Source organism: Camelina sativa, chromosome 15, assembly GCF_000633955.1.
Source record: "Camelina sativa cultivar DH55 chromosome 15, Cs, whole genome shotgun sequence".
Lineage (NCBI taxonomy): Eukaryota > Viridiplantae > Streptophyta > Magnoliopsida > Brassicales > Brassicaceae > Camelina > Camelina sativa.
The window spans coordinates 6681465-6697993 of record NC_025699.1 but is presented as its reverse complement, the minus strand read 5'-3'; the positions used below and the strand labels follow the sequence as shown (position 1 = coordinate 6697993).

At 29.1% G+C, this 16529-nt stretch overlaps 1 protein-coding gene across 1 annotated transcript; it reads left to right on the top strand.

Annotated features, from left to right (window-relative positions):
- LOC104745721 (BTB/POZ domain-containing protein At1g30440) lies at positions 171-1525 on the top strand. Its single transcript, XM_010467039.2, has 3 exons — positions 171-485; positions 665-734; positions 1217-1525. Exons 1-3 carry the CDS (start codon positions 427-429, stop codon positions 1412-1414), a joined length of 327 nt encoding a protein of 108 aa, XP_010465341.1. The 5' UTR covers positions 171-426; the 3' UTR covers positions 1415-1525.

The window sequence follows — 16529 nt, the reverse complement described above, 5'->3', positions numbered from 1 at the left end:
GCCATGTTTATAGAGGGATCACCTCACCTGATCTTGGGCTTTTAAAAATTAAAATTTAGTGAATAGTGCCCACAATGAAATGATCTTAATTAAGATCTGTTTTTCATGTGTGTTCTTCTGCTGACGTGTCAGCTCGTAAACGAAAGAAATGTTTAATTTTTTTTATTTCATTCGACGTTTATTTTTTACTTTTCTTCTTCTCTCTGAAAAATCAAACAGGCGATTTCACGAGAGATTTTTTTTCCTCATCGTCTTCTCCTCTGTCCGGCGATTGAAACACCGGGGCGACCGTCTCCTCGTCTCCTCGTCTCGTCGTCTACTCCGGATCCACCGATTAGCTGTTCTTTGTCTAGCTGGGTTTTTGGGGTTGGACTCTTTGTCTACCTGTTACTTTGGTGGGTTTGTTGAATTCCGGTGAGAGAAACAATGGCTTGCATGAAGCTGGGATCCAAATCTGATGCTTTCCAGAGACAAGGCCAGGCTTGGTATATTCACTTGATCTCTCTCTCTCTCTAATTTTATTTTGTATTTTGCTTCTTGTTTTCTCCTTTCAATTGAGCAGACTTGGTCTGAATTTGAGACCATGGTCTTTCTTTAAGGCAATCTCAGCATTACTTAATCAAAAAACTCATTCCTTTGTCTTCTTGGGTTTTGCTAATTGCAGGTTTTGCACAACTGGACTTCCAAGTGACATTGTCGTTGAAGTTGGGGAGATGTCTTTCCATCTCCACAAGGTACAATTTGCTTAACTTGAACACAACACTCTCTTCTTGAAACAGTTGCCTTAACCTGGAATAGTTATTGTCTTCTAGAATGTTATGCCTTTCTCCAGCATTGTAGAACTGCTATGTATCAAAGATCTGTTTGGTGGGTGTGTATATTTATTCTTTACAACATTGTGTCATATTAGTCTTTTGTTGATCAAAAAGATCGAAACTTTGGTTTTTAGCTTTAATCTTCTTATATGACTATTGACTAATCCACCAATGCAATTTTGCTAGCTGTTCCACATCCTTGATTATTTGCTGAACTTTCTTTTGGTTCCTTCACAACTCATTCAGTCTCTGTAGTTTTTTGGCAATGCCTTGTTTCCAACAATGAGAATTCTGACACTTATTGTAGAAGCACGTATCTACTAAGCCCCCTCTTTGTGAAATAATGGTGTTACTTGCAATTTCTTACACCTTTTGCTTTAATCATTTTTTGCTATGTGCAGTTTCCCTTGCTCTCTAGAAGTGGAGTCATGGAAAGAAGGACTGCAGAGGCGTCAAAAGAAGGGGATGATAAATGTCTCATTGAAATTTCTGATCTTCCTGGCGGAGACAAAATGTTTGAACTAGTTACCAAGTTCTGCTACGGTGTGAAGCTCGAACTCACTGCCTCTAATATGAGTGTGAAGCTTTGCAAACACTAGTAGTCAGCATAAGTTGTATATGTTACAATTGTTACTATTAGTAGATTAATAAACATGATCACTATGAATCAGTACTGGAACAGAGTTGAAAACAGAGGATGTGGTAAGATACTTGTCATGCGTTATGCAAAATCAGATATAAATAAAGTAAACAATGTATGAAAACGCAAGAAAGGACTAAACAATGGGTATAGTATTTTGAAAATAATAGACAAGATTGGTTGAATTAAGATATAATAACAACAACAAATAATTTGTGATAAACAAGCATATCGCAAATTAAAGGAGGATTTGATTGAGAATATTTGGAATAAATTTGGTCATTTGTATTAATTAAATAAAATGTTTGTCTTCTTTAATTAATTAAGTAATATGTTTGTTTTTTTTAATTTTAATAAAAGTTTTATAAGTTTGCAATTAAAATATTATTTTATAAATTTTTCTAATTGTAATATGTTTAATAAGAATATTAATAAACATTATATTATTAAATAGTTTTAAACATTCTTAAATTATTTATTAAACATTAATCTTTGTATTTATTAAACATTTTAAAATTTCTATAAGAATATTATATTATTAAATCTTAAGATCTTATACATGTTCTCCCAATAACTAACTTCTTCATAAAAGTTCTTAAGACCTGATCTTACAATATTTTTACAATATTTCTCCTTTAAGAACACCCTCACCTGATCCCCCTATAAACATGCCCTTAGGGATTCGCTTGAGCGGTTTCTGAAAACAGTGGAGCTCTACATACCTGGAGGTGTAGGGGAATATTCATCAACATGCATGAAACCACATTCTTTGAATAGCTATATCACCACTTTGATTGCCCAATGGAGACTCCGTAAAAGTAAAACTGGGTTGAAACGTGAACATTTGTCCATGGTCCATGGAACTTGATTTCCCCTATAAGAGTGTAAGGTCTCGTACGATCCAACCAGTGTTGCATTTTCAGAGGCCAACAGGTTTAGCGTTCGGCCAAGCCTCGCAATCCGTTCTTAACTGAATAATGACCAATTACCGTTAAATTCTTCATTCTTTCTTGTACAAGTTCAAGTCCTTTTAGAAGTCCATAAATTAAGTTTTGAGGTAAGTTATGACTTGTGGCCGGAACAACAAAGTCAAAACAACCGTCCCACCAAGGCACCAACGTTGTTTGGAGGTTCCAGGCCCATATAGGCTCATCATTTTTTCCTGAACATGTAATATGACTAATCGAATAAACCAATAACGAACATAATATATGTTGGATATTAATAGTTAGGCCCAACTAACTAAATAGAAACATACAAATATTTTTTAATTTCGGGGGTCTCGCTTATAAATACTTTTTATTCCCTTTTCTAACCCTCCTTTTTTATTTTATTTTTGTGTTAATTTTTGATCTTTCATTTCACAGCAAAAGTGAAAAAGAAGTTAACTCTATTGTAAACAAAATGGTTTTTGAAATTAATGTTTTTTTTTTTTACTGGTAGGTTTCGTTCACGTGCATCAGTGTGTTACGTATATTTACAAGCATATTCCATCGTTGTTTAAAAAAAAAAAAGAATATATGATGACACGGAATTGAGTTCTCGAATGATAATTGTTCTCGAATTATCTGAAGATCTAGAATATACCAAATCAACCAACGTACCAAGATTATTTCGGAAAAGGCTTCGAGCTAGCAAACTCGGAATTGAGTTCCTTTTTTCACTTTTTTTGCAAACCAAGTTCTAAGAAACTTCCTTCAACATTTCTATTGTATGGAAACATCTTTTAATAGTAAAAAGAAGAATTGGCCACAACTGTTACGTAAGTAAAACAGACTATAAATGTTGACAAGAAATAAACAAACAGAAATTTACAAATATGACCTATCTTTTTCGTTGATTACATGTGTTTGCATTTAAAGAATTACACGGAAAAAATATATATATATATATTCAAACTTTTTTTCGTAAATATCCAAACTTATGAATTACTAACCGAAAATATCACAATATTATCCACATGACAAAAGAATGAAAAGAAAAAATCTGAGCAATTACGTGAATTTTACAAACAATCGGATTCACGGCTTCCTTGCATGCATTATTAATTACTTTTGATCTAAGACAAAAAAAAAAAAAAAAAAATCGGATATCAGAAGAACTAAAAAAGACATTCAAATTATCTGTAACACTTTTACAAAATGTGTATAAAAGAAAGAATACATTTCCTATTCAACAGTAAGTAATTTAAATAAGATAATGACACGTCAACTTTTATCAAATTTAGATAAACAACATACGAAATAACAAAGAATTATAGTAGTAGATGATAGATACATGGGATAATTATAGGATTCAGAGAGGGTCAAATTATAGGATTCCGCAACAGTTAACGAAAATGATTAAAGGCGAATTAGAAGATTCAACTCATCATCGAGTGCGGTCGGTTAAAGCGCTTTGATGACCGTTATAAGACAAAACGCGTCAAAGACTCAAATCACATCTTTTAGAAAGAAAGAAAAAAAATATCAAGAAGTGCCACGTGTAGGGTCATCTTCTTGGTGAGACGGACACGTTTACTCCACCGTGTCGTTTTCTGTCGGAAGGTCTCTTAGCAATGACGTGTCTTCTAGCTAACGGTATCGTACATTTTTGGCGGCAGTTTTTGAGCCGTTGGAGAATTTGCCTGCCGTCTTTTTTACTCTGTCTTTTTTTTTTTTTTTAATTTACTGCTTTGGATAATAATTTTTGTTTTCTTAACATAATGATAATTACATCAATAAGTATCACACTCACAGTACATAAAATGCCTTTTTAATCTTTTGTCCACTTGCGATTATCTTTCCCATGCTCTCATGACGTTACTTGTCTAAAATCTACGATTTATATATATATATATATAGTATACCTTTTAGTTAACTTAATATTGTCTATTTTACCAAAGTATAAAAACTTTGTTATGGGATAATGGGACTGTAGCCGTGCATCGGTAATAAGCTATTGGTGTATATGATTGACTANAAAAAAAAAAAAAAAAAAAAAAAAAAAAAAAAAAAAAAAAAAAAAAAAAAGAGGAACAAATATTCTCTCCGCCATTCCAGGATTAATTTAAGTAGATTAGGTTATGGAACTATTTGATAGAGACCTTTGTTCTTCTTCTTTTAATTTAGAATCTTTAAGTAAGTAGATATTGAAGAACGGCATGCATTGATTGGACAAGACGGTCGAATAAAAAGGAAAATATTAAAAAAGAAGAAGAGATATGGAGAGAGTGGGACAGAAAAAGAAATTTTATTGGAAGAGAGCTATTAAAATGAAAGGAGTGCATGAATCAGTGAAAGTGAGGTAGTGAGTGTCTGTCTCTTTCTTTTATTTTACGCACCTTCTTTTGTCCTCTCTATATGTGGACGTTATGTTCGTTTCTTTCAATAGTTATAAAGTAGAGCATAAATTTTACGCTTCAATCTATTTACAGTTAACACTGTAATTGTTCGTTAAGTATAGCTGTTAGTTAGTTTGTTAGATTTGAGACAAAATCAAGCTCGTCAAATTACATCAACTACGATATTCTTATTTTGAAAATTACTTGCTAACACAAAAGAGGGTCAGTTGACGCTCCTATAGCTTTTGAGTTTTGTTTGCATGCTTACTTTAGTAAGTCTTTCATAGATATATATAGTTCGAAACATGTAAGTTTGACTACTTTGACTCCATCTTTAAAGATTTTTTCGTATACTTTCACCTTTTATGATTTCTTTTTCGTTAAATCTCTTTGTTTATGCAGCAGAATCTTTAAAGGAGTCTCCATTCTTATTCCTTTCCTGACTATATATAAAGTTCTCACAATTTCTTTTGATGATTTTTAATTCTTCTTCTTAGTTTTTGATGAAAATTGTTTGATAGTCTTTCACCTAAAAGAGAAATATGTCATATCATTTTCTTAGAAAAATAGTAATGGATGATATATATCGAAAAACCTACAAGTATGGTTTTTTAACAAGAATCATAACTTTATTTTTAATCCTACGTTTATTTATAGGTTTCTAACAATAATAATAACTTTAGTTTTAGTCCTACTTAATTTATACAAAATTATATCCCGTATAAGTGTTTAAATTGATGTTCAGTATTTCGAATAAAATAATTTAGTATTGTGATATATTAACATAACATTGAATAGTTAAATCTGCTTATGCATCCACCAACCAAAATGTTTCTGATATAAAAATAAATAAACGCGTCTAAGATATGGAATTCCTTCTATAAAAAATGGTTGTTTACCAGGATTTAAATATCTGAGAAGTGTCCTTTGACAAGAAATTAAAACATATATATAGTGAACCGCACTAAAAATGGTCGACGTCCACGCCATTTCAAGATTTAACCTTTGCACTCTAAGCTTTTGGAGTTTATAATATAATAGTTGTGCCAAAATATCTAACATATAAAAGTTTTCGTGACTCAAATAGAAACAACACACATGTACTCTTTTATTATTAAAGTCGTAAACAAAGGTCTAGATATTTATTTGCTTGTTTGAAGCTACATTCAAAGATGTAGGGGCAGTGAAGAAACAATGCAACTCAGCGCAATTAGGACCTAAGCCCAACCCACCGCACCCCATTAAAAAGAAAAAGGTTCGAAAAATACAATAGATTGTTTAACTTCTTTGGTGCTATTGCAATAAAATTAAATTTAGCTACATATGGTTATAAAATTACCAGTATATGATACATAATATTTGAGCTAAAAGTGGATTAACTTTTAAACTTTTTATCAGAAACATAAACCCGGGCCTCCAATTGTTTACATTATTTGTAATATATGTAGTAGGCTAAGCTTTATCAACAGAAACCTTTTTCTATTAATTTACTAATTGGTGTAGTTACAATATGATTAAACCGTATCATATCAAAAGCAGTCTTTGATTATTCTGAAAAGTGTGATTAAGTACACCGAACAAAAGATTACAAAGATCAAAAAGGAAATAAGAAAAAGTTAACAAAGATAAGGCTTTGCTAAATACTATATTAGGTCAAACAAAGAGAATATTACATACTAACTATATAAGTCACTCTTGGTTAGGTACGAATAAACGAACGACAACTAAGCCTCTTCGAGAAGAAAGATCTTATTTTTGTCACATCTCTTATAATTTTATATACGAGTCTGGGGAAATTGTCATCACCTCCATTACTCTCATCTAGAGCGTTAAGAATAACATAAAAAAGAGTTAGTAGTGGAAGTTGTATCTTATTGTTAATGTTGTTATTATCATAAATTATTGTTATTAGTGACATCTACTAGTACTGCACATATATATTCCGTGTGGTACACAAAACACTTCCCTTGTTGCCAAGCATTAGCTGGTAGTATTTTAAAAATGCAATTAAAGTAAGTAGTAATAGTTAGGTATAATTAAGTGTTCGCTTATGTAAAATAAGAAGAAAAAAAAGACAGGAACAGAACAGATAAAGCGGACGCGGTTTCGGGTGCGATATAGCTCACCACGCAAACGCATATATATCTTCGGAACGACAACGATTTGACGGTGGGAACTAATTTTTAACTAAGAGATGATTTAGTGATTTTAAAAACTGACCAAAAGCGATTTCTTATAAGAGGTTACTATTGGATTAGCCAATCAGGCGAATTATATTTTCAGTGATTAAATTAGCATGTCAGTGATCTTTTGCCGACATCAGGAGTTTGCTTTTAGAAAGAAAACAAAATTGTGTTTTTGTTTCTAGTCCCTCGTAGTCGTTTAGTTCGTTGGTCGTATTTAATAATTGCATGCAACGGTAAAAAAAATGATGTCTACAATGCATATTTTATTTGCCAACCAGTAACTTTGAATCTCCAAATTTGTAAGTGTCATACAAATTACAAATACAGTTATTTCTCTGGATTTTAGTTGAAATAATTTTGAAAAAAAATCCATTATTTTTCCTAGCTAATTTCTTGTTATTCAATTATATTGTTAGTTAAATATTAATATTAATCGTGTGGTCTTCGTATTGTTATATGCAAATAAAAAATAAGTTTTAATATATTGAAATAATATATCAAATACTTAATTAAATTCATATATAGATAGCGACGTCCGATGGAGAAAACTAGTTTGCCCGATTGGACACACACTTAAAAGAACATTGGTGGAATATACATGCGTTGCAATATAATTAGTAAGAGATGTTTTGGGTTTTAATTTTTATAGTATTACAAAATATGAGACGTGTCACAATGTTGTTCATAAGGTGATTTATGATCTGTGGTATTATAAGAGCAAGAGATTGAGTTGTCGTTATAAATATACGTACTTGTATGTTCTTGAAACAAACAAATTCTGGTATGTCGAGCTTACTATATTAGAATTTTTCTGATATGCATCGATTATTTATGGCAAACGAGACATCAATCAAGTCGAGTACATTAGTTTGAAAATCATTTGCAACCAACGACAAATGGGAAAATGTTTGACTACTAAGTATGTTATCTTATCCGGAGGAGATAATGACGACGATTGTTATCGATACCTAGGATTTTTTTATATATAAATAAAAGAAAGAAAAAAAAACTAATTTAGAAATCAACGAGACCAGACCTAATACTTTGATCTTGTGATATTAGGGCATGTTTATAGGAAGACCAGTTAAGAGTGTTCTTAGAGTATAAATATTGTGAAAATAATGTAAGATCAGTAGTTAAGAACTTTTGTTAAAAAGTTAGTTATTGGGAGAATATGTTTAAGATCTTAATATTTAATAATATAATATTTTTATAGAAATTTAAGAATGTTAAATATATAGATTAATGTTTAATAAAAAATTTAAGAATGTTTAATACTATTTAATAATATAATGTTTATTAATATTCTTAAACATATTACAATTATAAAAATTTATAAAATAACATTTTAATTGCAAACTTGTAAAATTTTTACTAAAATTCAAAATACAATGCCATATTTTTATGAAACAAAAAAAAACATTGTAAAAATTTTTTTTTAAAAAAACAAACAAAATATTATTTAATTAATTAAACAAGACAAACATTTTATTTAATTAATACATAGATTAATGTCCAAATTTATTCTATATATTCTCAACTAATCCGAGAGAGACACGTCACACAAGATCAGGCCCAAAAACAGTTCTAGAATAAGGGGGGTGTATTCAACTTGACATTTTATGTGATTTGTGTAAAATTTACAAATTCTGTGTTATTCAATCATGGATTTTAAAAAGTCTATTAAAATCTACTGTTATTGAACTGATGATTTAAAAATCTACTTTAAAATCCATTAAAATCTCTTGTTATTGAACAAATGATTTAAAAATCTACTTTAAAATCCAATGTTATTCAAAACAGTTTATTGGATTAGGATTTTAATAATTTTTAGGATTCTAGAAGATTCTGGAGGATTTGTTTAGTTAAAAATACAGAAATCTAAATTCCATGGTTTTAGGTGGGATTTGAAAGAATTTTACAGAAAATCATATGAACTTCCCTAAAATCTATCAAAATTCTAAATTTCCTAAATCCCATCAAATTCTCCAAAATCATGGTTTGAATACACCCCCCTAAGGCCATCTTTATAGGGAGAACCTGAGGGGTGTTCTTAGCCCATTAAAATTATAAATATAAGGAATAGTGGCACAAGAACACCAAGATCAGTTCTTGATGTAGAACTGATCTTGGCTCAGTTCTAAGCTGACGTGGCAAGCTGTGAATGGATACAATCTTTTGCAAACAATTTTTCACAAATTAAAATTTAGACATTAAACTATGTATTAATTAAATAAAATGTTTGTGTGCTTTAATTAAGTAATATGTTTGTTTTTTTTATCTTTAATATTTTTTTTTGTTTCATAAAAATTTTAGTATTGTAATTTGAATTTTAGTAAAAGTTTGATAAGTTTGCAGTTTAAATGTTATTTTATAAGTTTTTATAATTGTAATATGTTTAAGAATATTATATTATTAAATCTTATTATCTTAAACATGTGCTCCCAATAATTAACTTTTTAACCAAAGATCTTAACTACTGATCTTATATTATTTTCATAATATATTTACTCTAAGAACATCCAAAATAGTTCCCCTATAAAAATGCCCTAAGATCAATGAACCTGATCTTAAGTCCACTATTCAATTATTTTCATTTTTAAAAGGTTTAAGAACATCCCATCTGATCTCCCTATAAACATGGCCTTAGTGAGATGTATATGTATGTTGAACTTTGACTAACTTTACTGGAGGAAAATAACTATCGTCTCCTCAAATAGCAAAGTTAGTTAAATGTAAAGACTAAACCAATCAAATGAGGTTGATAAAAGCCTTCTTTTGGTAACTTTCATTAATAATCCTCTTTTTTAACTTTCCTTTTGACTGATTAAGCCATTTACTTTTTCTAAAGAAGCTTGTCTAGAAATTCTCTTACATGCAAGTTAACCAATGCATATGAAAAAAAAAACAGAATCATAATGAACATATGAATAGTAAAGATATACGAAAGAAAAAATTATTGTGAAGAAATAACTACGATTTGTGACAAAAAATAGTTAGTCACGATAGCCTATCTAAAATGTCACAAATTTATAACATATATTTTATGTCTCAAACATTCGTCTCAATAAAACCAATTTTCTTGTAGTCAAACCTACTTTAGGCACTACATTTGTAAAACGGGATCCCTTTGTAAAACTATATATAAGTATCTTTATACATTATATTTTTTTCTATAAATCTCAAAGCATATATAATCTACAAAACAAAATGCAATAACATGCATTGTGCGGATTTGAACTTGGACGGTGACGACTTTGTCACTTTGACATGCTGGAGTGTTATCTAATTGGTGTCGAGTAATTAGATAAATAATTTTAGTGATCAATTAGATTTATCTTTACCATCTCAGTGGTACACACAAATTTGATTCACGTGTATGAGTTATAACCGGAATTAAAGCAATTACGATCTCAGCTTTCAAATTGAGTTTGTTCTTAACTCGTGCTATAATGCATTTCGAAGGAATTAATACAACAACATGCGCACGATAAAATAAGGCAGCGTTTGGAGTGGGGGTCATCCATATTGTGGCGTTTTCTCTGTAACTCTTAAAACTTGATTTGACACCTGCCAAACATGTCCCTAATAAGTCTGCTCTCCTTCTTCTCGTGCTTGTCTCTCCTCCAAGTAGGTCTTGGTCAAAATTCCAATGTCGTCATACCCACACATATTGGCTCCAATTATTTGCATTCACACATATATATATATATAAACATACGAGAGTTAATTTTATAAATTATATTGATCTATTTGATTACGAACTTCATAAACAAAGCTATGAAATAGAGATATACAGTTAAGGTTCAAACTTCAAAGAATTGTGTTTAGAAGATGCGATTAATTTGAAATCGACAAACATTTTCGATAGTTAAAAAAAAACTATAAATTTAATGACATTATTTACAAGGAATTCTGATATGCATTAATCTTTATTTTAAGGGTTTTCATAAGTAATTTGCTTATAATATTTACATGCATACTTTTCAAAAATATTGGATAGCTAGCATTTTCGTGGTTACCAAATCAAACTGTTATTAGAAAAACATATCATTTCTTTTTCTCATCACCAGTTTTAAAGCTCATCCATTCATTTAACTTTATGAAAAACACTCAAACCATACATGAATTAATGTAATTAAACATATGATAAACACACATGTACGTTTTTATATATATATATATATGGAGAGAGAGAGAGAGAGATGCACTTACGCACATCAGCACATGTAGGTGTATGGTATCTCGGAACGCTGATTGGCCGGTCGGCGCAAGGCTAACAAAAAGTCATAAACTCAGGGGGCACTTGGATGGGTCCATACGCAGAACACTTGATGTGGGCCCGTTACAATAAAATCACGGTTCTTTTTATTTTGGGTTAATTTTAGAGTGGAGGTCCTATTTTTTTAATTTTTATTTTAATCAGGTGCAGCCTTTTATCTCCATTTTTGTCCAATAACATGGGAATAACCCTCGCCAAACATATATATAAAAATTCTTATCCATTTAGAATATACCCAACTCTTGGACAACGGATATCCTTACTTGTTTATGGTATAGACTTGCGTATTTCGCGTGGTGAATCATTTTGATTGCTGTTACAAGTATTACAAATTTTAACTGTGTTTACAAAATACTTGTAACAATTATATAATAGTTTTTTCACAAAAATATAAGAGTATATCGTTTTTTTTGGGGTTAGGATCGGATAATGCCATATATCGAATTTTAGTCAAGTGTATGAGATTTGTCATGCATGTATATAGAAAATGATTTTTGTTTGTCATTCAATGAGTTTAACGTACGGGATTATACACAGGAGATCCATGATCTATATATAGTATCACTGTATCAGAGCAAGCAAATTACCATTACGAATGCATCACTGGATCCATGTTCTCACTTTTACTACCGACGGTTTAATGTCTACGACATTCAGTCATTCACAGTAGATAATTTTTTATTTGCTACAAGTTTGAAGGCTTTCATAATTTTACAAAAATAAACTATCTGAAAGTCAGATCTCATATTTGATGTAGAAATATGAAACATTCGATTAACCACTAAATAACAGTTTCACTTTCCCATGTATTTTGGATTTATTTAGGACCATAATTTCCAAAGAAAATATATTCCACGTGACATAAATTAGGACAGAAAAGAACAAGATTTATAATTAGTTTAAGACCAAACTTTCAACTATAGTAACGTGTTTGGTATGTGAATACACACTTATAGATGTTCGGGTCAATTTATTTTGCATCAACGCGCATCGGAATTTTATAGAAGGAATCAAATTTAGGCAAAATACGAGTCAACACCTTTCAGTTTAAACTATTTTAAAATTGAATAATCTCGTTACCAAAAGAAAAAAAAAAAAAACATCAAGCACAAGACATGCATGCATTTTTTATATATATTAGATTAAGATCCGTGCTGAAATTCATTTTTATTTATATTGTAATTTTCATATAAAATATAACTTATATAATTATTTTTAAAATTTTTATTAAATAAAACATTATGCAATAAAATCATATGCTAAATATGATAGCTTGAAAAAGATACATATTTTGTAAGTTTTATATTGTTAATGATTCTAGATAAGTACATGTACTATAACACTGGTTAAATTTTATTTTAAATTTTTTTGTATATTTTATATTTTAAAATAAAATTTTAATATATTGTATTAGTTTATGTATGTGAAGTTATTTCAATAATGTATATTATACATCATGACTTGAATGTCATTATAAAACATAATTTTGTACATTTGATTTTTAAAAAGCGAGTTATTATATTATGAGTAATTTAATATATTGTTATACATTTTGTTTTAATATACTTGATTTCTTGAAATTCTTTCATATTATAGTGACATATTACAAATCAATTTAGAGTAGTTATAGTTTCTAAATTTTATATCGAGTTTCAATATTTTATAAATATTTCAAAATAAATTATTTAAAGTTTATTATATTATATAAAATTATAAAATTCAACAAAAAATATGAAACTGAATTTAAATACTCAAATTTTGACCCGTTACTCATAAAATTTTTTAATTCAATAGATATTATTTTTAAAGAATAATATTACTAAAGTTTGAATATTTTATAGATTGAACAATTTATATTTGTTTTTAAAAATTCAACTTATGGTATATCCAGAAATAAAACTATTTTTTAGTTATAATAAATAATATGATAATTTATTTGTTTTACAAATAGACTCATATATAAAAATGAGAGGTGAAGTATAATGATAATTAACAAATTAATATGCTAAGTTAGATATTAAAAGATTTTAATATGGATGAATAATTTAATAAAGGAAATTAATATGGTAAGTTATATGATATCAAATGATTCTTTAGAATATTTTATTTAAGATTTTTGGAAATAAATTAAAGTTACACCTACTATTTAAATTTGTAACCAGTTAATCTATAAATTAATCTATAAACTGTTTGTAATCATCTTATTAAAATTATATAGTTTACAAAACAATACTGTGTATTTCTGTTTTATTATAAAGGGGATGGTTTTAAAAAAAATTATGAGCCAGTTTAGAAAAGCTTATTAGTTTTAATTTCCTTATAAACTCGTAAATTCGTAACACTATAAAGGAAAATACAAAATATTTCCCATAAATAAAAAATAAAGATCTGCAATGGGTTAGGACATCTTGGTGTTATTTACTTATAAGATCTGACATGTGCGTGCGCAACACATGGTCTTTTGTCGGGTTGATGTCCTCCAATCTAAAGTGTCCACGTAGGAAGAGTGGGAAAGTTTGACTCTTTGACCGGCAAATTAGTACGTTGAACTCGCCATATATGTTTGAGGAACCAAATTTCGTTCGTTAAAATGTTTACCGTTATTGTTTTTTTTGTCTTCCTTTCACCAAAAATACCATTTAGAATTAAAAATATTCTTTTAAAAAATGGAATTTTATATTTACAGAGTGACTTTATAGAAGATATTTTTAATTTATTTTACATAAAATTTAAAAAAATTTGACTATCATTTAGTTAGGGTATATTTCAAAAGTTGTTATAAAATTTTTGGGTAATATTAGTAACTACCATGAAATCCAAAAGAAATTAAGAAAATATCATTGTGTCATAAAATTTAGGTAACTATCATTTTTAAAAGAAGAGAAAATTCAAAACTGCCCTTAAACAAACAATAAAAGTACAACAACGTTTTGCTATTTATAGAAAAAAAAAACATGTAATCTTAATAAATAACGTGTAACTTAAGAAAATACTTGATTAATGAGAGAAATTATTATGTTATCACGTGTAATTTGATAAAGTAGCGTGTTACAAAACAAAATGTCATGAATTAAATATAAAATAACACGAGAACGAAGATTCCAACATAAGTTGAAATTCAAAGAGATAAAGTGAGATATCTTCTACAATTTGAAAGAGAGAAACAGAAAAGAAAAAAGAAGCAGGAAAAGTAAAAATTGATGTTGTTTGATGTGTTTATAACAGAAGAAATAATGATATCTCATGTGAGAAAAGAACACCAATGGAGATGTAGGAGGAGAAGAAACTGAAGAAGAAAAAAGGAAAGGGAGAATAAGACAAATCTTAATAATTTTATTACTCTTCTGATAAAAGCACTGTACATAAATGGTAGTTTCTTAATTATTTTTTATTCTTGTGCTATCTACTGCATCTTCTCTAAATTTTTTGATATTAATTTATTTGAAATATGTTAAAACCAAACTTTCAGCAGAAAAAACAGTTTTAATAGTTTTTTTAAATAAACAAGAGTTTTAATCGGTTAATCGAATGTTTCTACAAGAACACATTAAATATAAGGTAAGACACAGATATTCTTACAACAAATGCTATTTTAAAATGAATTTATAAGCCGACAAAATTTTTTTTATAAAGAATAGAAATATGACAAATTAAATGATAAAAATTATAAGTAATAACTAATAAGTGCCACATATAGCGTCGGGTTAGAAGCGTACACAGTAGCTCAATTATACGCAAATTCTTATATTGGATATAATTGGAGCACACAATTATTAATGTGACACATGTGACGTGAACGAGTCGACCTTTGACCCACCAAAAAATAGAAACCATGGAACCACGTCTAATCGACTAGGGCTCTGACAATATTCCATTCTAAGGAGGATAAGATTTTTAGTTTTTCTTGTTCATAATACGTTGAATCATTATATACAGTTCGTTTTCTTTTCAGTATTCAGATTTCAGTTCCAAGTGCTGTATTATTGATCCAATTCCAACCTCATGGCACTTGCAAAAAGTGTTAAAACACAGAGCACATATAATCCCTATTCTTCTTAATTTGTCTGCTGAAAAAAAGCTCGACATGTATAGAATGTAGCTCTCTAACTACTAGTACAGTAGTACTTACATGCATGCTGAAATATATTCTACCTCGACTTGAGTCAACTTAGTAATTTGTGCAAAGTTTGTTTATTAGCCTAAACAACATTTTTACAGTATCATATTTTTTGGTATACTAAAAAATGGTTATTTATGGTACGAGAAACTTTAATGTTAAAAATCTCATAATCAATCACTCAAAATAACACATTTTTAACATAATCATTCAAAATCAGACTTATTTGATTAATTTAACCTTTTAAAAAGCATCCTCGTCCACCAATTATATATATCACGGAATTAAGAACCTTATAGTATTAGTACCATCATAAGTAAAAAAGGCGCTACAATAGTTAACAGAAAATATTGAACTACAATCAAATAACTTCATATTTTAATAGTGTTTTTTAAAATAGAAATTTGAACATTAAATAATGTTAGTTATAGAAAATCTTATACTATATCTTAATAGTAGTATACAATTATTGATGAGGTGTCTCGTGAGCCACGAGTTCGTCCGGTAAACACAAAATCTTCGCTACGTTCCCGAAATCATGCTATGTATACGTATATACATAAATACATAAGATGTCTGTATACGCATCGTGTGTACACACTACATATATTTAATAGATAAATCACTCAAATTATGAGTGAGGTGTCGATAAAACTGACGTGGCGATAACTTATGATATATTTCTTTGTATCTATATAAAACTAAAAAGAAAGGATGGTTAAGATCACAGGCATGATTGAAATTTATATAGCCTAAGGATGATCGAATCAACCGTTATTTTTATATTACATAGTATGTTATTATTCCTAATTTTTTTTATTTCATCCTCCACTTTTCATGGGGGCTTTGGTGGAGTCATTGATGACTCTAATCAAACGGGACAAAAAAATCCCACTTAGACTTAATTTTTTAGTTGAGGCTGTATAATTAATTTTTAGTTACTTTTTTTCAAGCGACATTATATTGTGTAGGCGGGTGTGCACACTAAATTTTTTAATGCATACTTATATTATATTAGAAGTAATTAACCCGTGGTACTATTTAGCTAGGCATGATATTGGTAGTCAAGGAAACATAATTCTTCATACTCTATTCCATAAATTCTGTTGTTAAAAAAGAGTCTCTACATTTCTCATTTTCATCTTACACAAGTTTGTGTTGGGAGAT